Raw genomic sequence first — 27406 nt, 5'->3', positions numbered from 1 at the left:
ATATTTATTAGAATAAAAGTATTGGGTCTGTTAAAGGTTTTTCAGCCAATTTCACAAGAACTGCCATTTGGTGTATGCGTCTCTAACTAAGATTTCATTTGTTTCATTAGTAACTTTGCTCCATTTTTCTCCTGTGATAGGTTTTGGATCTATGGCCACAATCAGTTTCATATGTGTTTCACAAGCCAAGTCCTTACAGCCAATCTGCTTAGGAAAATATATACCACTAATGGCAATACCTCCGGACAAGAAGCTCTTGGTTACCTCCGGAAGATCTGGATTTATATGTGGGCTGCTCTGTGGTTTATAGATTCCAATAAAACGGAATAACCACCTACTCTAGAAAACGGGAGCTCTACAAGCTTGAATTGTTGCAAGAGCCACTGTTGTGAGACCCCGAGCGACGACAGTAAATCAACTGCTGGGGGCTGTTGACCTATGAGTGACCAGCCATTCGAGTCAGTCTCATCGGGAATAGATTGTTCCTGTGGCCTGACCCAAGATGGGAAGATAACTTGTTGAGGCCATCTGTCTCCTATACCACAACCAGATCGTGACAATGGAGCCTTCGTATCTCTGTTCGCGGGAGGCTACTCCATATGTGGGATAACAAGTTCCACAAGATATATACTTTGCTGGGGAATAGATGCTTCGTACACTTACGCTCCATCTGTTCTTAGATTCTCGAGCGTATCTGGAGGATGCTACCATATGTGTGGCATACGAGCGGATAGTCACCAGGTGGAGTGGACAAAACAATGTTTATCAGCTCAAAGCTCCAAAAAATGTCTCCTTTGCAGCCATTTCAGCTGGGCGACTATTATACCTGTGGTTGACGCGGGATGGGCGTTTAGGAGTTCTTGGGAGGATACAAGCAAGTATTGGGAAGTTAAGTCGGTGTCGCAAGGATCAATACCAGACTTCTAAGTATGGGTGTCCATCGCTAACAGATGGGGTGTGCTTGGAGTGTTCAGTGTGTACTGGTGATGATATTGAGCTTGTTCCGTGTGGGATCGAAACTGATCGTGGGTGTGGGAAGCCATCTTTGGCTTCTCATCAAGGTTAAGAACCAGAGAAAACTATCCCTTATGCTATTGTGTGTGATCATCACGTTAATAATGTTGCGTTTGGGCTCATGGTCATGGCTACTTTTTGTTTTACATACATGAAAAAGAGGAAGCTAGAAATGCTTGCTAACATTGAGAACGTAGGAACGACATACTGTATATCTCCTCAGCAGAGCTGAGAGAGGCAACTAGCAACTAACAACTACAGCGATGAAATGCTTTTAAGCAAGGGTGCTGGAATGCTCCAGAATGGTCAGGAGGTTGCTATCAAGCAAGCGAAGCTGTCTAACAGGTACTTGATTAAACTCAATGTTGATCTCTCCCTGATGAAACCAATTTATCAGGTCAGAGAAAATGTTTAAGAATGAACTGCAGATCCTCGCGAGAGCTCACCACTCATGCCTGGTGAACTGGATTGGATACTGTGAGGTGGACAGCTTTGAGTTCATGCCCAAAGAAACTCTTTCTCAAAATATATAAACCAAAACGCCACCATTGGACTGATAAGAACCGCTGAACAGGCAGCTCGATCTTCACAGGTATGCATCACCAAGCATCATTCACAGGGACGTGAAATCATCAAACATCCTTCTCGACATGACTCGAACTTTGGCCTTCGCTCACTCGAAGAAACTGAAGCCAGTGGAACAACCAGCACAATCGCTGGCACACCCGGTTACTTGGATCCCGAGTATGGTTCCTCTCTCCGCCTCACAGCCAAGAGCGATGTTTACAGCTTTGGAGTGGTTCTTCTAGAGTTACTCTCCCGCAAGAAGCCGATTCTTCGAGAGATATGACAGTGCCTCACAGCTGGAGCCTTTATACGATGCAGTGAAACTTAGTTTGGAGTGTACCTAGGCCAACTATGAGCGACGTTGCTAAGAGGCTAGAAGAGATATTGGAAGTGATGCTGGTCACTCCTTCCTTGAGTTCCACTGCAACTACAATGGTGTCCCTTGTGCAAGTAGGGAGTTTTTGGAGATTGGATTGTTAGCAAAGTCTGGTCAACTCACGACTGGTCAACGTCAGTCAAGACCCTGTCTTGGTTTGTATCATGCTAGACAACAGCAAGTACGGAGAAGAGTTTCTTGGGATCAACCCAGACGCTTGTCTCGCAGCTCTCTCCCCAGGCGTCGCATCGCCGTGGATCTTGGAGCAGCCAAGCAGCGACGTCCACATTGTCACATCCGGCTGGAATGGCATTGTATCCACGAGCTCCTCAGCATCCCGGATTTTGCCCGACGTCCCTAGCAGCGTGATCATGCAGCAATAGTGCTCGGACCCCGGCTCGATCGATCTGTCCGGCTTCATCGATAGAAACTGGCTTTGGCTCTCGTCCAGCAGCCCCATATGGCAGCACGCCGTGAGTACGCCAAGCATTGTCGTGGGATTGGGCTCTAGTCCCTCTTGGTCAATCTTTCGGAAGAGCTCCAGCGAGATTCTTGACTTTCGATTCTCGGCGTAGGCGTAGATCATGGTGTTCCAAGTCACGATATTGCGTTCTGGCATTTCATCGAAGAGCCTCTGCCCAATCCACAAATGACCAGTCTGAGCATATGCTGCAACAACCGCTGTCCAGGAAACGATGTTTCGATCAGGCATTGCGTCAAAGACTTCTCTCGCCTGATCAAGCTCGCCACAGAACACAAATCCAGTGATCATTGTGTTAAACGCCACCAGACTCTTCTCTGGCATTCCATTGAAGAACTTCTTCGCTTCTTCAATATGCCCATTCTGGGCATAAGATGACATTAGTGCCGTCCATGCCACTATGTCTCTCTCTGGCATCTTCTCAAACAGGCGTTTACATTCCTCTAGCTGCCCGTACTCTGCGTACGACACGATCATAGTCGTCCACGTCACGATGTTTTTGAACGGCATCGCGTCGAAAGCATCTCTAGCCCGTGAGAGATGCCCGGCTTGGGCATATGCTTGGACAATGGAGGTTGAGGTTATAACGCTCGCCTCTGGCGCCTTCTCAAACATCGTCACGGCATCATGGAGCTCCCCAAGGTTGGCATAAGCGGTGATCATCGTCGCCCACGAGATTAGATCGCGCTGGGGCATCCGATCGAACACCTCCTTCGCATCGGCCAATCGCCCACCAAGAGCAAACGCCTGGATCATCGAGTTCCAGGTGACAATGTCTCGGTCGGGCATTGTCTCGAAGAGATCTCTCGCGTTTTCCAGGTATCCATTCTCCGCGAGAGCCGTGATCACGGTGTTGCAAGTCACAACCGAGTGCTCGGGCATCCGAGCGAACAGGGCCTTGGCCGCTTGCAAATGCCCGTTTTGGACGCTCGCGTTGAGGATGATCCCCCAGGAGAACTCGTTCGGGGATTCGATGGCGTCGAAGACGCGGCGCGCGGATTCGATGCTGCCACACTTGCCATACATCTCGATGAGGAGATTGTTGAGGTAGAGGCTGCTCTTGTGCTTGGTCGCGAGGATCTTGTCGTGGGCTCGCCGGGCCGCTGCCAAATCCCTGGAAGCCCCACACGATCGGATGATCCGAGCGTAGAGCGCGAGATCTGTGAGATCCAAGGGGTCTGTGACGCCCGTGAACTCGAGGTTGTAGTTCCCGGGAGGCATTCGCACGCCCACCGCCATTGGAGCATGGTTTAGGGCAAAGTGTTGTCTGATGTGGCGCGTACTTGTAAAACTGAGTTGACGTGGAATTCCAGTTTAGTGACGTGGATCAAGGAAGTTTGCCACATGGAATGCTAATTGGGCGCCAATGTGGCGCCCATGTTTTAGGGTTCTTGAGAATGTGGATTTCTTCGCGAGGGCGGTGCGGCTGTGTGGCGATGTTAGGGATTTCCTCCAGGCGCAATGGCTGCATCGTCGGATTCTCCAGAGCGGCCAGATCAAGAACAGGTATCTCGCGAATCTGGTGGTGGAGATGTATGGCAAACTTGGCATGGTGGAAGAAGCGCGCGGCGTCTTCGACGCAATCGTGCAGCCGAATCTCTTCTCCTGGACGATCATCTTGAATGCCTACGCCCAGAACGGATTCGTGGAGGCAGCGCGAGAGATTTTCCGGGAGATGCCGCAGAGGGATGTGGTGGCGTGGAACGCGATCGTCCAGGCGCATGTTCTTGACGGGAATCTGGGCGATGCGCGGCGGCTGTTTGATCTGATGGAGAGGAGGGATGCCGTGTCCTGGACGATCATGCTTGCGGCATACTCGGAGCTGCGTGACGCTAGTAAATCCGAAGAGATCTTCGAGAGGATGCCGGAGTGGACGAGATCATCCACGAATGCGATGCTTGCAGCATATGCCCAGACTGGGCATTCCAGAGAAGCGAGGAGCTTCTTTATAGCTATGCCTGAGAAGGACGCTATCTCCTGGGACACGCTCCTCTCGGCGTATGCTTACGATCGATACTGGAGGGCGGTGCTCGCGACTTTCGATCGCATGCCACAGCACTGCGAGTTTTCGTGCTCGCTATTGATCGGGGCCTTCGCGCAGACGAAACGAATCGAGGAGGCGCGAGGCCTCTTTGATCGCATTCCTGCGAAGAGCGTGGTGATCGAGAGCGCGATGCTGGACGTCTATGCCCAGAGTGGGAACCTGGAGGAAGCGAAGATCTTCTTCGATGGAATGACGCAGAGGAATGTGGTGTCCTGGAACACCGTCTCTGGAGCGTATGCCCAGTTCGGGTATATGGATCTGGCAAAGGTGGTGTTTGAGAAAATCCCAGCTTGGAGCATCGTTTCCTGGAACGTTTTTCTGCAAGGATTCTCCTCGGCTGGAAAACTCGACGAGGCCATGGAAGTTTTCGAGACCATGCCGCAACGCAACGCTCTTTCGTGGGTTGGCGCGATCATGGCCTATGCGCAGCTCGGGCATATCAAGAGGGCGATGCAAGCTTTCGAGGCAATGCCGCTCCAAAACATGGTTTCGTGGATGATCATGGTGGTGGCCTACGCCGAGAAGGGACACATATCCGAGGCGAGGAGATTGTTCCAGACGGTTCCTCGGCAGGAGAGCCTCTCCTGGAGCTTCGTGGTGGTGGCTTACTCGTTCATCGGAGCTGGAAGGGAGGCTCTCGAGGAGTTTTACAGGGTCGATCTGGAAGGGATCAAGCTTGACAGCGTGATGTTCTGCCGGATCCTCCACGCTTGCTCCCACACGGGGCTCGTGGACGAGGCACTCTACTTCTTTAGTGTCATGGTGGAGCGTGGAGTGGCAGTGGAACAGGAGCACTACAACTGCATTGTGGATATCTTGGGACGAGCAGGAAGGCTGGAGGAGGCTGAGGAGGTGCTAAACAGCTTGCCTTCCCTGGCTCCACACCTAGCGGGATGGCAGAGCTTGCTGAGCTCTTGTAAGATCCAAGCCGATGCCAGGCGTGGAGCTAGAGCTGCGCTGCGTGTGATCCAGTCCAGTCCCGGCTGCTCGTCTGGATACTCGCTTCTCGCAAACGTTCTCAAGTTTTCTTCCAGTTAAGGCGCGGTTCCTTCTTCCTTCTTGGATGCGCGTGAGGCCGCCGACTTCAGGCCGCCAGTTTTGAAGAGGTGAGTGTTTTCACTTCCTTTCTTTTCCATTTGGGTGTCGAAATGATCAGTGCTCTCGCAGATTTGGACGACAAAGGCAACGATTGGGACGTTTTGATGGTGATGACCACTTCATCGACGTCTGGGTACTTTTATCACAGCTGCACAGGGTCGGCCGATGTCCAAAGTGACTCATGACTTTCGAGAAGAACACCAAAGAGCACACGAGGACTGACCTTTTCTTTCCAGATCTTTGTAGGGTCCTAGTGATGCAAGAAGAAGATGGACGCAATCCATCCCACAGACAACCAGAGCAGCAGGCAATCTCTTTCGGGAAACTTTACGGGTAAGAATAGAGTAGAGGAAACCAAAGATTCGCTTGATTCTTTTAAGACACTCGTCCAGTCAGGAGGCACGACCATTCCAAACTTTGAAACGACGCAAAACTGGTGATGCGCGGGCTGACGAAACAACCGAGTAGGATATCCAGTCGCCTCGCAGAACAAGAAAAAAGACAATTTTTCGGTACGGCGCCATATGTACGACGCGTTTTTCTTCTTTTTGTGAACCACACAAACACTGTAAACTCCTGCGGCCGCACACCATAGCTGGTCACAAGCTTGTTTCTCGTTTCGTAGCGCTTGCTCGTTTTCTATTCTTTTTCGTTGCGATCGATCTTTCCTTTGTCCTGGTGACACACAACACAAGCAGATAAAAGTTCTTCGAGATCACTTCACATCTTCCCTTCTCGACACCTCGCAAAGGGAGATCCCTTTCCTCTTGCGATCTTGGAGGCCGATCCAGCGACCCTTTGGAGGAATTCGGGAGCCCATCATCGTTTCCCAGCAGCCCAGTTCCGCGATCCGCCGATCCAGCCTGGTCATGCGCAGGCGTTTCAAGGGGCTGGTCAAGAGACTGCTCTTGAGATCGTCGAGAAAGGACCACATCGTTGGCTCGTTCAGGGACAGTGGTCTTCTCAGGCTGGCCTCGTCCTCAACGAGGAACAACGCGAGGATGATCCTCGTCCAATCCCAGGAGCTTGGAGACATGGAGGAGAACGACGCGGTATCGGGTCAACCTCTGGAGGACAATTCCTTGGATAGTTTCCACTCGTGCAAGACTTCCATCTCCTCGAGCGATCACCTCCCGATTCATGATCATCCAGCGGCAGTCGCGGCAGTAGAAGATTCAACAGCATCCTTCAATCTCCGGATCTATGCCGTGACTTGGAACATGAATGGCAAGGTATGAACATCGAATCTCTCAATGTTCCTTTTTGTTCTTACACTGTGACTCCCAGATCCCACACGACTCTCTTCCCAAGCTTCTAGAAAACGGGAGAGGTGACTACGACTTATACGTGATTGGGATCCAAGAATCGCCAGTTTCTTCGCTGAGGCGTGTTCTCCATCCCATTCTCGGCAAACAGTACAGGTATGCTTCTTTCTTTCGTAGGGAGTGTGATCTTTCCCATTTCTAGCCATAGCGTAGCAATGTTTTCGGTTCTTTAGATTTGTGTGTTCCTCCAGTGACACAAATGTCAACTGATTTCTCGAGAGATGGGATTTTGACTTGGTGGCTCTTTTCCGCACAGCTTTGTGGCAAAGTCAGTGATGGGCTCGCTGCAGCTCTACGTGTTCGGGAAATGTTGGCTGCAACATCACATATCCGGTAAGCTTGGCTGACTTTTTCCGCTAATGAATATTTTTTTTCATTCTTTTTTCCTGAACTCACTGGAGAGTTTGTTTGTTTTTCTTGCTTCCCACGGCCAAACAGCCAAGAAAGTTGATAAAGTTCGATTCAAGGGCTTTGGTGGAGTTGTAGGAAGGCAGAAAGGCGCTGTAGCCGCGTCCTTTTGTATCGGCAATTCATCCTTCCTCTTCATTGCGTCCCACTTTGCCGGTAAGAAAGAAGAATTTGCTTCCAAAAACTGTTTCTAAACACGAAAACACAGCTCACGAGAAGAAGGTGAACGAGAGGCACGTTCAGTACTCGCGAACCCGGCAGAAGATCTTTTCGCCGCCGAGCACCTCACAAGAACAGCCCGGCAGCAACTTCATGGACGAGTCCGACGTTGTGGTCTGGCTCGGAGATCTAAACTATAGAATCGAAGGCAGCAGAGGTCTCGTCAAATCGTTCGTGAAACAAAACCTTGAGAAGGTACGATACAGAATCTTTCCTCTCTGGTTTTCATGGTTTCTTCCCTGTGGATCACAGCTGCTATGGAAACGCGATCAGCTCTTCAACGCAGTGGACAAAGGCGAGGTCTTTAATGGATTCGTGGAAGGACCTCTCGAGTTTAAGCCAACTTACAAGTACGATGTTGGAACGGACGACTATGATACGAGTGGCAAGGTTTGTGAATATTTCTGCTATGGATATTTGCAGCTCACAATTTCTTGTGATGTTTACGATCAGGAAAGGGTTCCATCCTGGACAGATAGAATTCTTATCAAGATTAGAGATGAAAGCTCTATCAGCCTGGATGTTGACAACTATCAGTCAATCGATTCTTTGCGGAGTTCCGATCACAGGCCTGTCAAGGCACTTCTTCGCGTCACCAATCTCAGCTAGAGCAAGTCCCCAACTCTCCAAAGTTTTGACAGATAGTTGTGACATAAAAAGGTTGTAATTTTCTATACGTCCATATCTCTTCCATGCTGAAGATCATGGGAGGTGGATTTTAATGAGATTTCACTTTCAACTTTAGTCGTGAGGAGATACAAATCGTTCTCGAAGGCATGAATGTCCGAGCTCGTGACTCTCGTGGGAAGATAAAGCTTTGTTTTTCTTCCCTCTGTTTGTGTAAGGGAGACAGAGGTCACATTTCTCGCGTGGGCATACGAAGCTCTAGTATAAATCCAGTGTGGATATCTTGGATCATCCATTGCAGGCATGGAATCGTCCTGTGGAGTCCTTCTCCTTGTACTCATCGCTGCTGCGGCGAAAGCTTTCGCTGCTGCTCCAGCGTCCATCGACTGGCGAGCCAGGGGTGCTGTGACGCCAGTGAAATCCCTTGGAAACAACTGCTCAGGTGAGCTTCTTACAAGAGTTTCTCATGGGTTTGATTCATGGATCGAGTTCCAGATGGGAGCTGGGCATTTGCAACTGCTGCTGCCGTGGAAGGAGTCCACTACATTGCGACTGGACAGCTCGTGGACCTCTCGGCCCAGCAGCTCCTCGACTGTGACACGGCCTATGGGAACTCGGGTTGTAGCAAAGGCTTCCCCCAGAACAGCTTCCCCTATCTCGAGGAGGGTGCCGGCTTGCACAAGGAGGCGGACTATCCTTTCACTGGAAGCTCTGGCTCTTGCAAGAAGAAGGTTAGCCTCGATCGAAAGCTATCCATGATCTCGATGATGGTATCTTATTTTGTAGGATGGTCTCGTGGTCACTATCGACAGCTTTGACAACGTCTGGGGTTCCAGCAGCGACGCCGAGATGGTCGAGCGCGTAGCCAAGCAGCCAGTGACAGCTCTAGTGGACGGAGACGCTGACGCTTTCAAGAAGTACAAGAGTGTAAGTTCCTACTTTCCATTCATCCAAAGAGTGTGAGTCGAGAACTTGTTCTTCGTTCTTGCAGGGCATTTTCAAGGGACCTTGCTCGGAGGACAAGCCCCGGCTGGCGGTCCTCATCGTCGGCTATGGCTCGGAAAAGGGCGAGGACTACTGGATCATCAAGAACTCCTGGGGGACTTCGTGGGGCGAGAATGGCTACATGAGGATCCAGCGCGGCAACCACGGTCTCCCCTATGGGCGATGCGCGATTAACTCGTTCGTCTACTACCCGACCAAAGCTCCCTCCACCACCGGCTCTCCCGACGGCCTCGTCGGCTGGTGGGAAATGAACGAGAGAAGCGGCAGCGTCGCCAAGGATTCCTCGTCCAGCAACGCCGCGGGAGCCATCTCCGGCGCGTCGTGGAGCTCGAGTAGCGGCCTCACTTTCAGGGGCTCGGGGAGAGTTTTCTGCGGTGGCGGGGCATCGCTGTGCGGCAAGACGCCATTCACACTCGTTGCATGGGTGAAGATCGCCGCGTCTTTCAGATCCAAAGGCGTGATCATGCAACAGCGAGGCCCCGGGAGCTGGAGCGGCAAGGTGACAACCGATGGCTATAATGGCGAGTATCAGCTCTACGTTGAGGGTGGCAAGCCGAGCTTCTGGGTGTACGGCGACTTCGCCGACCAATTCCGTTTCTCGGCCTCGGCGTCCGTCAATGACGATCGGTGGCACCATGTCGTGGCGGTGAGGCAGGGAAACCAGGGTCTTCTCTACGTGGATGGAGAGCTCTCCGGATCGGCCAGCGGCGAAGCGAAGAACTTGGTGTCCAATCTCCCGGTTTACCTTGGGTGTGACTGCCGGGACAACGTTGACTTCTTCACTGGATCTCTCTCGGGCTTGAGGATTTATAACCGGGCTCTCTCGGCTGCCGAGATCAAGCAGCTCAAGGCAAGCAGTGCACCGAGTGCTAGCGATACCACGTCGCTCCACTCAACTGGTTGAGGTCAAATGCCTGCCTCTCCCCTGTTTTCACTAACTCTTTTGGCCTTTCAATCAAAAAGTTGACCGGGCATCAGCTTTTTTAAGTGCAATAACCTTTAGTCGACAAAGTTTATCTTGAAATTTCTTAGTTCCATTTCATTAGATTCAAATCTAAATAAAAATTAAAGCAGACATGAAGATCACATACAATTAGTTAACATTTCAAAACATGGGTGATCTTATTGGGATACCTTTCCTTGCCCGCTTTCTAAATCCTTGAAGAGCAGGAGCTCCTTGACGCTTGTCATGCTCGACAGTATTACAAGGGGCACTAAACACATGTACTGCCTCGTCCATTCTCCTCCTCGCACAAACTTGCTCAATGGAGCTTTGCTCTGGCTGCTTTCGTTTCCTGTCGGATGGAGCCTTTTTCGCCTTGGGAGCCCTAGGTCGATCCATTGGCTTGACCTTAACGACCCGGGCTTGATGATCGTTGAGCTCACTTCTCGGTTGCGCATCACCATCTGGGGCGACCTCGCCAAAAGGTGACGGAATGTTCTTTTCCTGACCCTGATCGACTTGGGCTTGCTGATGCGCGACGAACCCTTGACACTGGAGCTTGCAGTAGAGCGAGCAGTAGAGAGCTCCGTGCAGCACCCTCTTGCAGTGGCGGCATAGTACCGAGTTTTGCACCTCTATTCCTCGGGGCCTGGCGTGGAGATAAAAGATTGGGCCTCCGTTGATGGTAAACGTCTCCAGCCCCGACGTATCGATGAGGCGCTCCGCCTCACACGCCTTGAGTGCAGTAAGGCGGCCTGAGATTACGATCTGCAAAGCGTTTCGGGAGTCGCAAGTCCGGTGATCCTTTTTGCATTCTTGACACAGGGACACTAAACACTGCTTGCAGAAGAAGCTCTTCTTGCGTTTCCCGGATGTGCAGTTGGCATGGAGTTCACACACTGTGAAGAAGTCCGTCACGTTCAACAAAGCTTGCAACCACGACGCCATAACTCTCGTAAAGGAAATGTGTCTTCCTTTAGGTCTCCACTGTTTACATACTTTGTAAAATACGGTTCCTAAATTAAAACACCTTTTCAAATATTCTATTTAGAATATTTGAAAAAGGAACTGTATTTTATGGTGGTTAAGAATATTAACAATAAAAAAATCTTTACGGAATTGTTCCAAGCGTAGCATTTCCATGCTGGACATCCTCTTGTCGAGGTCCTGGAGCCTAGTCGCTTGTTAGAAGCTAATGAAGTCTTGAGAGAGTGAAACATAGGGTGCGTCATCCATTGGATTCAACTCCAGAGCTCTTGTTGCAGCCCAAGTTCCAATGTTATAGTCTAGCTTCGAGGCAGCCAGTAACAATGTCTTCCAGGTGACACAATCTGGACCAAGCGGCATCTCCTCCACGGCTTGACGCACTTGTCGCAGCAAACCAGCTCGTCCCAGCGCATTTAAAGCGCAATTGTAGTGATCCAAGCATGGCGAGAGACCGTGATCCTCGATCATCGAGGAGAAAAGCTTCAATCCTCGCCCCAGATCTCCCCTCGAGTTGCACGAGCTGAGGATCCAAGTGAAAGTGGTGCCGTCCGGTGGCACGTCTTCCATCCTCATTGAGCTCAAGAGCTCGACAGCGCTATCGTTTTGGAACACTGCACAGGCTTGAAAGATGGAGTTCCAGGACGCCACTGACTTCTCCGGAACTCGATCAAACAAACGCTTGGCCTCCAAAAGTTGGCCTCTCCTCACGCAAGCCGCGATCAAAGTGTTCCACGAGACAACATCTCGCTGGGGCATAGCTCTGAAAATGTCAGCTGCTTCGCTCGATTCCCCATTCTCCGCAAACGCATCCAGAACTATGTTCCACGAAACCAAGTTGGTTTCTGGCATTTCATCGAAAACTCTCCGCGCTTCGTATGGATGCCCGTTTTGGGCATACGCAGCAACCATGGCAGTCCAGGCCACAACGTTTCTCTGAGGCATTTGATCGAACAAAGCTTTGGCCTGGTCCATATAGCCAAACCGGGCATAAGCAGTGATCAGAGTGCTCCATGAAACAATGTCTCTTTCCTGCATAGATTCAAACAGAGCTATGGCTTCGTCAAGATTCGCTGCGTCTGCGCAAACAAGAATCATGGCATTCCAAGACGCCAGGTCTCGCATCGGCATTTGATCAAACAGTTCCCGTGCCTGTAATGGATGCCCATTACGGGCATATGCTGCGATCACTACGGTCCAAGAAAAGAGATTTGGTCTTCGAATGTGATCAAACACGTACTTGGCATCTTCGACGCTGCCACACTTGCCATACATTTCCACCACAAGGTTGGCGAGATAGACAATGTTGAGATAGTTGCCTTGTCTCAAGCAACTACATAGATCCCGAGCCTGAGATAAATCCCTGCAACTCTTCACTCGCTCGGCTAAAGAAGAGATCAAGACCATCTGTCACGGATTGCTGATAACGTAAAGAAAACGAGCTCGATCCAAAAACCATGCAGAGGATCGAAACACAGGAAGCCCGTGACGATCAAAAGCCCGAGCTTCTTACGAGCTTCATCGCCACGAGCAAAAGAACTGGCGGTGGCAGAAAGACGTAGCCCGAGAGAAAGCTTCCTCGCAGCCAAATCCCAAAGACGAGCGTGAAGACGGCAACGTCGCAAGCTCCTCCCCACAGCGAGCTCGCTTGCATCACCAAGTAAGCCACGAGCATGCCTCTGCCACCTCCAATCAGCCATGCTACTGCGAGTGCCAGTTTGTACCACGTCGAGAGCTTGGTCCGGAAAGACATCGCGACGCCAAGAGCTGCCAGAGCTGCCCGGATTCCAAACCTGTAGAAGATCACTGCCAGCGTCCAAGTTGCTAGAAAGATCATGTTTCGGGAGCTTTGCCACTCCGCCAGCCAGTCTTCTCCGTCATCCTGTGATTCCTCGGCCATGTTTGAGCTATCGAATTCGTCGTCCCTGGCCCCGGTCCTGTGCCTCCTCACCCAAGTCGGCTCAAACTTTCGTCTCCTACGAGACGAGCGTCCGGACCTTCTCTCGTAGTCACTGGTATCGAAATCCACCTGAAAAAAGGAGCAAGGTGATTTTCATCGTATCGCGAGTCCGAACGAAGCACTTACGCGTTCATAGTATCTATAGCTTTGAGAGCGTGCATATCTGAAAGAATTGTAGTCCGTCCCCTCTGGAGAACTGGTTGTCCTGGTTCTTTGGTGATGAAGTGTTTGATTGTATTCTCTTCTGCTAGTCTCGTTGGACAAAACCTGGAAGAAAGGAAGGATCTATGGCCACGAAGGAAAAAAAAAACACAAAGAACTTCACCTCATACGCTACTCGGACAGACTTGAAAATCTCTTCCGCGTCCGCGGCCTTGTTCACATCCGGATGGTACTGCACACAGCAGCCTGCCATTGTCAATACTAACGCTCAGTTACAACAATGGAGGAACAGAAAAAAAACAAACAAGAACCAAGGAACAGATGAAAGAACGAAGAAAAAAGAAACCACGAAGAAACAATGCACTCTCACCTTGTGCGCAAGCTGCCGGAACGCTTTCTTGATCTCCAGCGGGCTCGCATTGTAGTGCAGCCCAAGAATCTCGTAGTGATTCTTCTTCCCGCCGCTGATAGCTCTTGGGATCCACAGCGCCCGCTTCCCGGTGAGGCGCGACGAGCGATTGAACCGCGAAAAGACCTGTGCAGCGCCGAAATCACAGCGAAGCGATGGCGATGGCGCTGCATTCTTCCCCAAAACCATCGACTGGTTTTTAGGGCTCTTGGAGAGATAAGCCAAACCCCTGGTTTTAGGGTTTTGGCGTGATGAGCTCTAGCGAGGACGAGGACGGCGCTGGATGGGAGGACTGGGCAGAGAATGCCGACGACGCTGGATCGATCGTGAAGTGTCTGCTTTGCTCCTCTTCCTTCTCCTCCGCCGATCAAGCATTCCGTCACTGCTCGCAGCAACACGGCCTCGATTTTGGCGCTCTGCGGCTCCATTCTCGTCTGGATTTCTACCAGGCCTTGCGGCTGCTAAATTTCATACGCTCTGAGGTATGGTGTTGCGGTTCTCGCTTAGATTCTCTTCCAAATCTTTTTGTCTTTCTTAGGTAGCGGCAGAGAGATGTTGGAACTGTGGTGCTGAGTTCCAGGACGAGAGGGCATTCCAGGATCACGTCGATTCCACGCGGCATTGCTCGCTGCCCGGGTCTGATCGTTGGAAGGACGACTTCTACTTGGCTCCTTTCCTCAAGGACGATGCGTTGCTTTACAACTTCGACTTGGACGATATCGAAGAGGATGGTAACGGTACCATTGATCGAGACGAGATCATCAGCGAGCTAGCAAACTTGGATCCGGGAGAAGGATCCATTGACGAAGCTATAAGAGAGCTTGCAACTAGCTCTTTGCCAACGAGTGATGGAAAGCTTGCCGAGAAGAAGAAAAGAGTTAGCTTTGACAACGTTGTCAAAGAAGAGATCCTGCGCGTTAACAGCAAGTACTTCAGTTCTTATGGCGAGTATGGGATTCACAGGGAGATGCTTGGCGACAAGGTAAGCTTCCTCGTTCTTAAAATGTTTATCTTGATGGCCTGTGACTCTAGGTGAGAACCGAGGCTTATCAAAAGGCTATTTTACACAATCCTCCTTTGCTGGAGAATGCTCTAGTGATGGACATTGGCTGTGGAACCGGGATCTTAAGGTACAAACTGGCTGGTGATTTGGTCTAGAGCAACAGCTTGTTTTGCATTGCAGTCTCTTTGCGGCGAAGGCCGGCGCGTCGAAGGTGATAGCTGTTGATGGAAGCGAGAAGATGGCTATGGTTGCTCGAGAGGTAACGCTATTCTTTCTCTCGTTTTTCTGCCTTTCTGATAGTGATTTGTTTCGTTCAGGTGGCTAGAGACAATGGATTTATTAGCGATGGCTCTTCTGGTAATACCATAGAAGTTGTTGGAGGAATGATCGAAGATCTCGATGGAAAGTTATCCATCAGTCCTCACAGCGTCGACGTGATCATCAGCGAATGGATGGGTTACGGTCTCTTGTATGAGTCGATGCTTGGCTCGGTGTTGCATGCACGGGACAGATGGTTGAAACCCGGGGGATCAATCTTGCCAGACACAGCGGAGATGGTAAAGCTTGAAACCAGCAAAACTTATCTTCGCTCATGCGTTTTGTGTGCTTGGTTTTGCAGTTCGTAGCAGGATTTGGCAAAGGCGCTACAAGCCTCCCGTTTTGGGAGGACGTCTATGGCTTCAACATGAAGCGCATCGGGAACGAAGTTCTTGAGCACGCAGCGAACGCACCCGTGGTAGACGTCGTGAACAAGGAAGACATCGTCACAGACTCTTTCTCGATCCAGGTATTGTCACGCAGACGCATTCCAGGACTTTTTAACTTTGTTCTTCCTCCTGCCAGAAATTCGATATCCTCACGATGAAGCCCGACGACGTCGACTTCCATGCACACTTTGAGCTCAAGCCCAGGACCGCCTCTCCAGTCTGGTGCTACGGAGTGGTACTTTGGTTCGACGTCGGCTTTACCGAGAGGTGTTGCAAGGTTTCTCCGGTTACAATGACGACATCTCCGTTCTCTCCAAGCACGCACTGGTCACAGACGATCCTGACGTTTAGAAATCCGATCCTTCTAAGCCGCGACGCAAGCGCAGGACCCGGAGAGCCTGGCACGAAGGAGAACCCGGCAGCGTTGCTGAAGGGAAGGATCAGCATCGCGAGAAGCTTCAAGCACCGCAGCATTGATATCTCCCTGGAGACGGCGGCGGTGGCGGCTGAAAGTGGAGCCGCGTTTCCAATGCCTGTCCAGATTTTTGGGTTATAGCAAAAGGTCCCAAGCTTCGGTAAGTTGTGCTACACTTGAGGGATGAGATCTCCCAAAGTTTTGCTCTCATGGCTGGAACGCTATGAATTTCATTCGGATAGAACCATATTAAACTTGCTTGTTGACAACAAAGATTATGCTAGAACATAAATCATTCCTCGTGTTAGCTTTGGGAGTTGAAATTATCAACAATCACGAATTTCATTTTTTATCAGCTCAGGAGCTTCTCCAGAGCGGCGTTCTCGTCTCCACCGCAGCACTCGAGGGCAGCAGTCGCAACTTCATCCGTGAAGCCCATTTCTACCAGCTTTGCTACCTGTGAGAACCGAGAGCTATGAATTTACGCTAAACATCACTGTATACAAGTACCTTTTCTTCCATGCCAAGCGAAGATCTTTTCGCAAACGATTCAGTCCAGTATCTCGCAGTGCTCTCGAAGACTGGATACTCACGCAAGTACTGGATCAAGCAAACAAAGCAAGTTGGCAAAAACTTTTAGCACGAAACGTTTTTTTCGCTCTTTACCTGTTTTGCGACCACTGCGTCTTGAGGATCACCCGGCTCGGGCGTGGAGAGGAGCGCTTGGAGAGAAAGTAGAGCCGTCTTGAGGGTGAGAGCCGGGCTCCACTGGTCTTTGAGAATGTCTAGGCAAATGGCTCCATTTTGGCTGCTGATATTGGGATGCCTGGGCGAAGTAAAAGGAGACAAGATCAGCATCAAAGGAAAAAAAAAACTAGATTTTTTGTTCCTCTTTTCTCGAGCTCTCACTCACCAGACTTTGGTGATGAACTGCATTTTGGGGGGCTCGAAAGGATACGCAGCTAGAGAAGAACAAAATAAAAAGTAAGAGTTTGAGAAGAAAGGAAAAATTTACACTTACAGGGTAACTGAATGTCGACAGTGAAGATACCGCCCTCGTAGGGAGTGCCGATAGGACCAGTGATTGTCCCCCGCATTCTACTCAGGCCATCGTCAAATACCTGGATGCTCACGCCTGACAGCTTCTTATCGCGCTCGATCTCCACAAGCTCCTTCTGCACACGAGAAACATCGAGCATCTTCGCTTCCTCTCTGGCGCGCCCCCGGCGCCCGCAAATCCCTGCGGTATCCCTCTCTACCTTTCCCCTCGCGTTGATCTGACCTAAGCGACCACAAGCACGGCTTGCCGTGCCTTCGCCATGAGCCCTTTCTTTGCCCACTTTTGATGCCACAAATAGCCATGATTCGAACCGCTCACCTTTTCAAAGGATACAATTTTTTTATTTTCTTAAGTAAAAGAGGTTATTTATGATATTTAAATTTAGAACAACTTTATGTTATTTTATCCATTTTATAAAACATATCTGAATAACAAATTTATAAAAAACTTGAAATCCATATATATGCTAGCAACTGCTCAAGAAATGCTGGGTGGTTGGCAAATTTCATGCCATTTCAAAAGGTTTGCTGAGTTTAACTATATTTTCTGTTTGATTAACTCCACAACTGAAAGATATTCTCTTGACCGAACATGAATGTCTTAACTATAACTTAGTGTGTCTGGACATTTCAAAAAAACTAAGCTGTGGTGGCTGTGGTTATTGGTCGGCTCTTGCATTATAGCTGTAATCATTAAATAATAATGCATTTACTATACTTGGTTGTTGTTTAAACTCCTCAAATCCAGATTTCCTATACTGGAATTTACAAACTCTACCCATAAACATTGCATAAGCTAGATTAGATCAGTGTTGAGTTGCATTCCTCCATTTTGAACGCAAAGAGGCAAAAGAATGCTTCCAAATCCATCTTTGGCCCAAGTGTTGCAAGTTGCTCCACAACCCACTAGAGAGGTTCCTTTTGGGATGAGCTGGAAACCATTATATTGTAATGAGAGCTGCACTTTGGGAAGCAATTGGATGAAAATTGTACCTCTGCCATTAGCACCCCGATAACACATTGCCATAACCAAAATGGCAACATGATTTTTCCTTGGGCTTGGGATCCAACAGCTAGTGGGCCTCCCCACTATCACTTTATATATATAGAAAAATAGGGATTGCAAACTCTTTGATAGTTCTGGCCACGTTAATAATTATTAGTGATTATATCTTAGAGTATCTCACTCTGCTTCCGCCTGCTCGGGTGCACCTCCTTTTTCATCCGCAACTGCGGCCGCCATGATCTCTGGCTCTAGCTCCAGCTTTACTGCTTGATAGCATCCACAAACCCAAACGAACACGTCTCAAATGTCCACAATACACAAAAGGCTAGATTGCTGTGGTTTAGGGCCAAATTAGTGGCCACCATTATTGATTGTGTGGCTAACCCATCAAGACATAACACCTATGACTGGCACAAAATTTCTTCCTCCTGATTGTCACATTGAAATTGCAAGAAAAAAAGAAAATTGTGTTCAATATCAACACCTGACTTACTTTCTTGGTCTTGATCAATCCTAGAAGCTTTGGAGTAATTCTAGTGTTAGTCAATTCCAGAAGTAGAAGCATTGGGCTGTGATGTAACAGCCATAGAAGTGTTGATTCCAAATGATTATGGGCAACCCTAAACTTTATGTGGCATGAGCCCAACACCAATTCTCGGCATAATCATCCTTCATCACCACTCAACAATGATAAGAGTACATGTTATTGGGAATGGATGCAAGGCAATAGGCAGATTTCTTCTGTCTTGGGTGCAATGTGATTTCTGGACTAACATGTGTCTTCTTTAATTCATAGCTTTCACTCACAACACCCAATGAGTTTCTTCTCTTCCAGCCAATGTGCCCATTATTGATTGGCCATCCAAACATTAATGTGATTTTTCCCACAACCATGGATACCGAGCCTAGCCCAGGCCTTAGATCTGACGGCCGGCAGGCCTCCCCACTATCATGTTATATATATAACCCTACTTCCATTTGGGATTGAGTTTATATATATATAAGTAAGGGTTTAGACCTCAATTAATATACCCATTCATATATCACATTGGTAGAGGTGAGGACATTGCAATTTGTCCTTGAACAGTATAGCTTTTTAATAATGCTTTATTTAATGTTTGGGATTATTTAAATTTATATTAGTTTTTCACCAAATCTAAGATTGTAGCTATTAGATTTATTTTGCTTTTTCAATCTTTACTACATTCTCTTTTTCCACCATGCCACATTGTAATCAATCAATTCAGGTTATTGATATTGCTTTGTTGAATTGGGTTTTTAATGCTATGGGGCATGATTATGTATGTTGATGTTACATCCATCCTTAGTACTAACTTCCATGAAACATGATTATATAATATCTTCTATTTTTGGTGTTCTAATATCTCCCACTAGTGGAGTATAATTGTGATATCAATTAAAGAGATATGGATGATGCAATCTAGTTCTTGAAGAATGTTTAAGGATTGAGTTTTTGGGAAAACAATATATATAAACTTGAGTGGGTATTTGACATTAACAAGGAATTTCATTGCTTTAGAGATTGTTAGTAGAGTTTTTCATTTTCTTAAATTGCACAAGAAAATAAAAAGAAAAATATAAATGTGTCTTAAACAAAAGAATGTTTTTTACTCTTTTTTTGGCATGAATATAACTACAAATATCAAAAGTTACATATTAGTGAATCTTTTCAAACATTCTCTCTTTACTACCACAATAGTAGAAGATTAATATTGTTGATTCCTTTTGTTGGTTTCTCTTGTTTAAGTGTATTAAATTTGGCTTAATATCTATACTTAGCCAGATAAAAATAAGATAGGAACTCTTATATATTTCTAGTTGAGCATACTTAGCTTAGGCTTTTAGTTCTCTTTTTCTCTATTTTGTGTATTGAGCACTACTCATTCAATATTTCTATATAAGAATTTAACATGTCCACTAAATACCCCCATTATTATGTTTACCAAACACCGTCGCTGTCATGCCTTATATATTAGTTGTATTAAGTTATTAGTATGTATGATTATTATGCTAGATGATTTTCCAGAAAGTCTAAATCCAAGAGCTTACATTTGGTATCATAAAGTTCTCAAGTCTAACTCTATTGGTTAGCTAAGGGCATCACACTACATGTTGAGATTAATATTTAGTAGAAGAGTTACGGCACTCAACTTCTATTCATAATGCAAAAAAACATAATAAATTATAAATTACTAAAGAGAATAACTTGAGAAACAATTTATTAAAGTTTAAATATAGAGGGAAAGGGCCTATGAACAAAAGTGCACCTCTTTTTTTAATTAGTTAAACTTCTTGAAATATTTAACATTACATCCATAGGTTTGAATAGTACTGGGCTGGATGATTTATTTGAAAGTTCAAATCTAAGAACTTACAATAATCTCTTAAATTTTTCAATTGAAAAACAAAGTATAGTTTTGTTTCTTTAAAATCTGAAAATTTGGGGAAGTTAAGACTCTTACTCTCTTGACACCCTACTGTAAGCAACCAAAAAGAACGACTTGAGAGATGATCTATAGGGTTTAAATATAAAGGGAAAGGGCCCACAAACAAGAGTATACCCCTTTTTTCAATCGGTTAAAAGTTTTGGGATAATTGGGGTTAAGCATCCTTGGGTTTGAATAGTATTGGGGGTGACCTTCCGGGAAGTCCAAATTCAGAAGCTTACACTTACCCTTTAGATTTAACCTAGCTAAAGCAACCAAGTGTTCAATTAAACAAAATATGACTTGAGATTTGTTTTGATATAAAATGTAAACTCCCAAATTTGGAATTCCTAGAAGATCATCCAACTTAGTATTATTTAAACCAAAAGATGTTTAACTCTAAATATTCTAAGATATTTAACTAATAAAAAAAGGGGTGCACTTTTTTCCATAGGCTTTTTTTCACTTTATATTTAAACTTTAATCAACCATCTTTTATTTCCTAGAGGGGTTCCAAATGTATGGTAGGGATAATGGGTAAGTTGGGTATGGCCGACCAACTTGAGGCATATTCTAACTCCTGCTTGCGTGCCTATCCTTGTTTTGCGTTTGGCTTGGGTCTAAGCCCAAGTTCTATACTATGCTAGTTAGTGGAGTATCTATATCTTCACATTAGGCCACCGGTATGCTGAAATAGCGCCAGACTCTGTTTGGCTTCATTTTGCATGTTGGTTCTAGCATTGGGATGCTGGATGTTCTAGAACTGTTTCAAGTCGTTCCTTGGGTTGAATGCTTAAGAGTCACTCTGTACTCCAGTTCCTTTGCTCCTTGGCTCTATACTTAGGAGTTTGACTCCATTCTTTCATTTAGTGGCCCAAAGCTCTGAAATTCGGATTCTACACCACTGTTCTTTAAGCATGTGGCATATAACACGTGGCACATAGAGGGTTTAAGTTTCACTTCATGGTTATCCTATGGTAAATCACCATAGGATGAAGGGTAAAAACCATGTACGCTACAATCATAGCTATACATTTAGACCTCACATCATCCCTCTTCTCAAAATGATGGAAGATTGTCAGGGTTCTCTCGTGGATGGGTTGGGATTTGGAAGAACATCAGGAGGAAACATCAGTGAATTTAAAGGTCATGTCAATTATTCCTAATCCCTTTGTATGAAGTGTTTCAACCACTTCATATGTATAATTTCTGAAGGATCAGCCTATATCATACCGAACTTTATAAACTTGTGGTCCAACTTACGGCAACACTTAATACGATCCTTTCCATTGAGCAAGGAGCCCCTTAGATAAACCACGTATTTATAAGCAACTAAAATGAATGACTTGAGAGATGATCTATAAAGGTTAAATATAGAGGGAAAGGGTCTATGAACAAGAATGCACCCCTTTTTTCAATTTTTAAAGAGTTTTGGGATACTTAGGGTTAATTATCTTTAGGTTATTGGGTTGGTGTAAGGAACCAACTCACCGAGGTGTCGTAGGCTAAAGGAGCCCTGAAAGCATGACCAAAATGATAAAGAGTTCATCGGATGGGACCAAGTCTAAGATCGAGTCCAAGACCGACTCTAAGACCAAGCTCGAGATAGAGTCCGGAATCGAGTTCGAGATCGACTCGGAGACCGAGTTCGAGACCGAGCTTGAGACGGAGTCCGAGATCCGAAATCGGGTCCAAGACTGAGTCCGAGATCAAGTCCGAGGTCGGGTCTAAGATCGGGTCCGAGATCGAGTCCGAGATCGAGTCTGAGACCGAATCCGAAGTCGGATCCGAGATCGAGTCCAAGATCGAGCCAGAGACTAAGTCCGAGTACTAATACGGGTCAAGAGGTGAAAGCCCAAAGCGTGCGTCTCCCAAGGGGGGGGGGGGGGCAGAAAGGCAAATCCGGTGGCCAGCGAGCAAGTACGTGGGGGAGTCAAGCGAAAAGAGACAAACCCATGGATAAAAAGGTCAAGTTGTATAGCAGCGTGGGAAACAACATATGCTACAACTGCGGTGAAGCGGAACACTTTTCGAGGGAATGTCCCTACCCAAAGAAGGCCAGAGCCAATATGGCCATCAAGTTGGGTGAAGTCCAAACTGAGGTATGTGATCCAGTCCCTAACTCAAAGTTACTCATTACACGAGCAACTTTGGTAGAAGCTCTATTTCGTTAAAGTGGGATTTATTCAGTAAAATGGGACTAGGTACAAATTTTCAAGTATTTGAAAATGACGTGAAATTATATGTTTTTTGTCCAGGGGCTAGACATATCTGGGGCATGGTGACTAGCGCGGTGACTTTGTGTCCAGACTGAGTCCATCTGGTTGTATAATAAATCTCATTGTCAAGGTGAACAAGCCGAATCTGAAGCTAAAGAAGAGCGATGGCATGCGCACACACACTATTTGTTTGTTCATTGAGCGTGTGGTGAGCTTTCCAAGATGAACGTCATTCCTATTAGCTAGACATATAACTTAATGGTGAGAACATTTAGATATTATTCAATGTTATCTTTTTCTAACGAATCTAATTGTGAAGGTGTAGCAAGAGGCATTGCTAGTCTGGAGTTCCCGATTCACATCTTCCAATATGGCCCCCTTGGTATACATGGAAGGGAGAACTCATTGGGTGTCTCGAGTTCCATCTTCCAAGAGGCGAGTTTTATGTGGTTGCTGCTCGCTACATGTCTCGACAAACCTCTTGAAGATTGCCTCTCCATATATAACGTGACCCCTGGTTTTGTGAGTACCATCGTTCCCATGGACTGCCTGTTGAACCTTTTGTTCCTCGAACTCAGTTTTGATTCTGTAGAATGTGGTTCGAGGGACTCCATAAATGATTCTCCATGCCTTCATGCAGACCAAACCCCTCTGGAAGACCATGCCCCCCACCTGATGTTCTGAAGCATCAACAGATGACCGTAATGCCTTATACACAAAATTGCGAGCTGCCTTCCAGGACAATGTCTTGTATCTTGCTCTTTCCTCTTCAATAGCATCCCAATCAGCATGTTGACAGCACCTCCTCTTGCAACAAGCAACTGTCGAGACCATTCAAACCTCCATCGCCATTTTCTGCCTTTTCGGTTCGTTGCTCAGATCCCTTTGGCTGCGCTTTAGGAAGGTGTACTTTCTTTTCCCATGAAGAGATGTTCTGTCATCAGTTGTAGTGGTGTTTGATTGTGAATCCTTCACATTCTCAAACACTAAGTGCCTCAATTTCCACCGCACAATGCTTCCAATAGTCAGACTGTTTTCTTCTGTGTCAACAACCTCTAAAATCGCAACTCCAATATCATCCCAGCCCAATTCTTGATTAGCAACCGCATCTTTTGGATCGACAACTGTGGCTAAGCCCTCAGCTACCACCTCCCCCTCGGGGTTGTGTAGAAACACCTTTGCCTAAATCCATGTAGCACGGTTCTTAAGATCCACGAAGGGAACATGCGTCGCACTTGCAGAGGCCATTCTGAAAGTGCAGAAAAGAAGTTAAGACCATACAAAAAATGATTGGAGAATGGCCTAAATCATAACATACTAAACAACCTCAATAGCATGAGGCCACATGCCATTATTCAAACATGCTATTGACACCCACGTGAAATTTCACATTCACAAAATTGGCATGAGCCCTCATGCCATCTTGATAAACACACAGCTACAGGCAAGTAAAGAAACTATTGGCAATATGCTAGTGATGAACTTGCAAGCCCCAAGATGGCATGAGCCCTCATACCATTAGTGGTACCATAGCGCTGCTCGCACCACCGCAACTTCTCGTAGCGCCGCTCGCACAAACTGCCACTCGCATAAACTGCCGCTCGCAATGGCGCTCGCAATGCCGCAACCGCTTGTAGACGCATAAACCACAGCTCACAACGCCGCTTACACAAGCAGCGCTCACTGCGCTCAGCAGAACCAAGAACACGGCGCACAAAAATGATAGACCTAGGAATGAGTTCGAGAATTCAAAAATAACACACGCTTGAACGTCACATCAAATCCTCTAACAAACCAGATCTTATGATTCCTCTGACAAATTTCAAACTGAGTAGCTTCTAGACTTTGCTATCGGACATTGAACTTTGTTACATCATGTCCTTGCCTCGATCCAGCTATGCCATGTCAGTGATTCGAACTTTGCCATGCCATGTCAGCGATCCGCGCCAAGATTATTCGCCGTGTAAAGGAATAATTATGCTGTGTATGTACGTCCATTTATGGCAATATAAGGCCACACACCATTCAAAGAATAATGCTAGTCGAGCATTTTTTGGTGCATTTTTGGGTTCAAAATTGCATGAACCCACATGCTATAAAGTTTACCTGTACCAAAAATAGAAACAGCTTTATTTACTTGGGAATTTAAGTGGTTGAGGCATTTTTAAACTTACAAACATATGCCCTACTTACATTCCTTTGGTTGCTTAAAAATTCAAAAATATTATAAACCTTTCTTTTTGCATTTTCAATGTTTTCAATTATGGTTTTTGATTTTCGCAGGACCAGCCTAGTAATCTATTTGCATCCCGTCATGTTTATAGCTAGCTTTCGTTTGTCCCCTTTGCTAGCCTAAAATACATCTGCTCGGCATCTGCCTCTTACAGCATTTGCCCAGAAAGGGCATCTTTCTTCACGCAGCATTTGCCACATATTTAGGGAGGGTTTAGGGTTTAGCAATTCAGTAGCTTGATAAACATGCAAATACAGAACTTGATGCAAAATCCTTTGATATGTCACAATGCCCCTAGGACCATAAACACATTTCAATAAAGAGGGTCCTTTCATTTCATAACTCCTTACGTAGATCTTGGTGAAACCAGAGTTAGTGAAGTTGGTTTCTTGTGATCCCGCATTTGATTGTGATGTCCCTTTGCAATGTCGATGGAAAGGTCAATGCACACCAAACTGTAGAATCTTGGAGCAAAATAACGGTCAGATCTATGGCAAATGCCCCTGAAACATTGTAAGGCTCGTGTGGTCTCATGTGGTGTCTGATCGAGATGCTTCTTTGCAAGATCATCAAGAAGGACATTGTATACCATTCTTTATTTAGCTGAACATCTGGCATTTTTGGAAATACAAGATGCTTTGGAATATCCAATCATGCATGGTATAAATATAGCAAGGGTATTAAATGATATCCCAATCATGATCTTTCTTTTGGATTTCGCGTGCATGCAGTCCGAGGAATGATGACGTTGCGGATTTCTTTTGGATTTCACGTGCATGCATGCGCGCGGCGATCCAGAAATTAATGGTGGCGCCCAAGTCCGAGGAATGATGACGTTGCGGGATTACCAACCGTCGTGACATTTCGCGCGTGTGAGGTTAGGTTTTGCATCATACTCGCGCTCGCACACTCGCGCTCGCATCGTGCTCCCACTCGCGATCACGCTCACATTCGTGCTCATCTACCTTCTCTATAGGTTTCTCGTGTGCATCGGCGTCCACTCACGCTTGCATCACACTCGCGCTCGCATCGCGCTCGTGTGCATCGGCGTCCACTTCAAGACACACCCAGTTTGTAACTTCGCCGCCAACTCCGCCGCCCACTCTGCCACCCACACGCAGCCCACTTGGCGTCCCGGGAGATTTCAGCGCCACTCTCCAACTGTAAGTGGCAGAGTAGCCTTGCTGCTACGATCCGCTGCACACACAGTGCACATTCGCCAGCGAGTCCGGCCTCGATTGTCACGCCTCCATTCGGCTTCAAATGGTAAGTCTTTTAGGCCAAGTAGAAAATGGCATGAGGCCACATGCCATTCAGTAGCAACATTGGCATGCACCGATTGGGCTCTCGAGTGCAGTCCAATTACAGATGGCGTGTAGCCTCACGCCATCTTAGGATGCAGCCTCAAGACATCTGATGCAGTGGTGAATGGCATGTGGCCTCACGTTATTTCCAACTGCTAGCTTTTCATCTGTCAGCTCTAATTGTTGTGCATTTCTGAACAGGCGAGGAATTGCGTTCTTCTTCCAGCCACTGTCAATGTGGATGCAGAGAAGGGGGAGGAGCTCACCAGTTGGACTTTCGGGATGGAAGGCGAGGATCTGAGGCTGTACAACACAGATGGTGGGAGAAAAGAATGCATGGGGATCCTCATCCAAGTGATAGACACTCTATGCAGTTCCATGCAAGAATATGGACTGGCACTTGTGGTAGAGACAGCGTCCGCCTTCAAGATCCACCTTGCACATCCTAACGGCTTCCCGGAGGGGGGCAGCGGCTATGAGGAATTCCTAGAGGGAGCTAGGGAGAGGTTGTCCAGGAGGCCCACAATTTCAAAGACGCTGCGGGTCTATGAAGATCACATGGAATCCACAGACCTCACCTACGGCGATGTTCAAAAACTATATTCCAACATTGAGCCGTTGAGAGTGACTCCAGTTCGCGAAGCGAAGGGGAAGGGGGTCGATCTAGAAACTACCCCGAAGCAGAAAAGGGTGGTCAAGCTCAAGTCGACGTCCGACTCTCCTGCTCCAAAAAAGAAGCTACTCGGTGATGCCATTGCCTCGGGTTCGAACACTACACCCACCAAAAAGAAGAGCCGCAAAGAGCAGAAAGAGCAAGAAGAGGCAGCAAAAATCGTCGCAGATAATAGTACTTGTTACTATTCCAACAAAGTATATACAATCGACGTGAGCCACATCGACATCCAAAGCAAATACAACCATAGGCTAGTATCTGATGAGTGGGTGGAGAAACTGAAGCAGAAGATGCTGGCAAGTCCAGTAACACCCGACATCGCAGACGTGATCCCCTACTACCGAACAATGAAGGGCGAGACGAGGTTTCCAGACTTGATCAATAGGAAGGTGTTGGACGATCAGAACATCCGGTTCTATGCCGTCTCCGGGCAGCATTCTAGCTTGGCGATGCAAGAGATAGTTGTGGATATTATGGTGGGCGAGGAGGTGAAGAAAGTCTTCAAGACAAGAGTTGTCCGCCTGATAAAAGGCAACTCGCCCCTCCGATCTATCATATACATCTCCCACGCGCAGAATGTCAAGCAAGAAACGTGCTACAAATCGGGTCTGCACGAGACATTAGCACGAACACGGAAGCTCTGGGTTCAACTGAAGAAGCCACAAAAACCAGGACAAGGACGTGCACTAGCAACTAGCGCCTGGCAGGTAAGCCTCGT

At 47.2% G+C, this 27406-nt stretch overlaps 9 protein-coding genes across 9 annotated transcripts; 5 read left to right on the top strand and 4 right to left on the bottom strand.

The window, feature by feature from the left end:
* The first annotated feature begins 950 nt into the window (after positions 1 to 950).
* Positions 951 to 1864, top strand: LOC112342842 (probable serine/threonine-protein kinase PBL28). The gene is made up of 3 exons (XM_024665350.1): positions 951 to 1061; positions 1316 to 1411; positions 1589 to 1864. The coding sequence occupies exons 1-3, from the start codon at positions 951 to 953 to the stop codon at positions 1862 to 1864; spliced, it is 483 nt and encodes a 160-aa protein (XP_024521118.1).
* Positions 1865 to 2096: 232 nt separating this feature from the next.
* On the bottom strand, positions 2097 to 3677 carry LOC112342841 (pentatricopeptide repeat-containing protein At4g02750-like). Its single transcript, XM_024665349.1, has one exon. The coding sequence runs from the start codon at positions 3675 to 3677 to the stop codon at positions 2097 to 2099; it is 1581 nt and encodes a 526-aa protein (XP_024521117.1).
* A 127-nt stretch (positions 3678 to 3804) lies between these two features.
* Positions 3805 to 6298, top strand: LOC9632370 (pentatricopeptide repeat-containing protein At4g02750). The gene is made up of 2 exons (XM_024665348.1): positions 3805 to 5588; positions 5650 to 6298. The coding sequence occupies exon 1, from the start codon at positions 3805 to 3807 to the stop codon at positions 5518 to 5520; it is 1716 nt and encodes a 571-aa protein (XP_024521116.1). The 3' UTR covers positions 5521 to 5588; positions 5650 to 6298.
* LOC9632369 (type IV inositol polyphosphate 5-phosphatase 11) lies at positions 5674 to 8276 on the top strand. The gene is made up of 7 exons (XM_002991560.2): positions 5674 to 6812; positions 6868 to 7001; positions 7162 to 7238; positions 7344 to 7469; positions 7522 to 7727; positions 7785 to 7922; positions 7986 to 8276. Exons 1-7 carry the CDS (start codon positions 6450 to 6452, stop codon positions 8139 to 8141), a joined length of 1200 nt encoding a protein of 399 aa, XP_002991606.1. The 5' UTR covers positions 5674 to 6449; the 3' UTR covers positions 8142 to 8276.
* Positions 8277 to 8437: 161 nt separating this feature from the next.
* LOC9631893 (cysteine proteinase 7) lies at positions 8438 to 10245 on the top strand. Its single transcript, XM_002991559.2, has 4 exons — positions 8438 to 8601; positions 8655 to 8890; positions 8946 to 9086; positions 9151 to 10245. Exons 1-4 carry the CDS (start codon positions 8463 to 8465, stop codon positions 10066 to 10068), a joined length of 1434 nt encoding a protein of 477 aa, XP_002991605.2. The 5' UTR covers positions 8438 to 8462; the 3' UTR covers positions 10069 to 10245.
* Positions 10246 to 11292: 1047 nt separating this feature from the next.
* LOC9631891 (pentatricopeptide repeat-containing protein At2g35030, mitochondrial) lies at positions 11293 to 12498 on the bottom strand. Its single transcript, XM_024665347.1, has one exon. It carries the CDS (start codon positions 12496 to 12498, stop codon positions 11293 to 11295), a length of 1206 nt encoding a protein of 401 aa, XP_024521115.1.
* LOC9632368 lies at positions 12482 to 13837 on the bottom strand. The gene is made up of 4 exons (XM_002991516.2): positions 13584 to 13837; positions 13377 to 13445; positions 13178 to 13318; positions 12482 to 13120 (listed from the first exon to the last, which is right to left on the bottom strand). The coding sequence occupies exons 1-4, from the start codon at positions 13809 to 13811 to the stop codon at positions 12584 to 12586; spliced, it is 975 nt and encodes a 324-aa protein (XP_002991562.1). The 5' UTR covers positions 13812 to 13837; the 3' UTR covers positions 12482 to 12583.
* A 10-nt stretch (positions 13838 to 13847) lies between these two features.
* On the top strand, positions 13848 to 16054 carry LOC9631890 (probable protein arginine N-methyltransferase 3). The gene is made up of 7 exons (XM_024665337.1): positions 13848 to 14104; positions 14161 to 14604; positions 14655 to 14752; positions 14806 to 14884; positions 14943 to 15182; positions 15245 to 15412; positions 15469 to 16054. The coding sequence occupies exons 1-7, from the start codon at positions 13874 to 13876 to the stop codon at positions 15886 to 15888; spliced, it is 1680 nt and encodes a 559-aa protein (XP_024521105.1). The 5' UTR covers positions 13848 to 13873; the 3' UTR covers positions 15889 to 16054.
* On the bottom strand, positions 15989 to 17087 carry LOC9631889 (ubiquitin-conjugating enzyme E2 27). The gene is made up of 5 exons (XM_002991515.2): positions 16769 to 17087; positions 16661 to 16709; positions 16414 to 16573; positions 16258 to 16347; positions 15989 to 16204 (listed from the first exon to the last, which is right to left on the bottom strand). Exons 1-5 carry the CDS (start codon positions 16944 to 16946, stop codon positions 16100 to 16102), a joined length of 582 nt encoding a protein of 193 aa, XP_002991561.1. The 5' UTR covers positions 16947 to 17087; the 3' UTR covers positions 15989 to 16099.
* Positions 17088 to 27406: the final 10319 nt, after the last annotated feature.

This window comes from Selaginella moellendorffii, unplaced genomic scaffold (assembly GCF_000143415.4).
Source record: "Selaginella moellendorffii unplaced genomic scaffold, v1.0 SELMOscaffold_121, whole genome shotgun sequence".
Lineage (NCBI taxonomy): Eukaryota > Viridiplantae > Streptophyta > Lycopodiopsida > Selaginellales > Selaginellaceae > Selaginella > Selaginella moellendorffii.
This window is presented reverse-complemented; position numbering and strand designations above follow the sequence as displayed.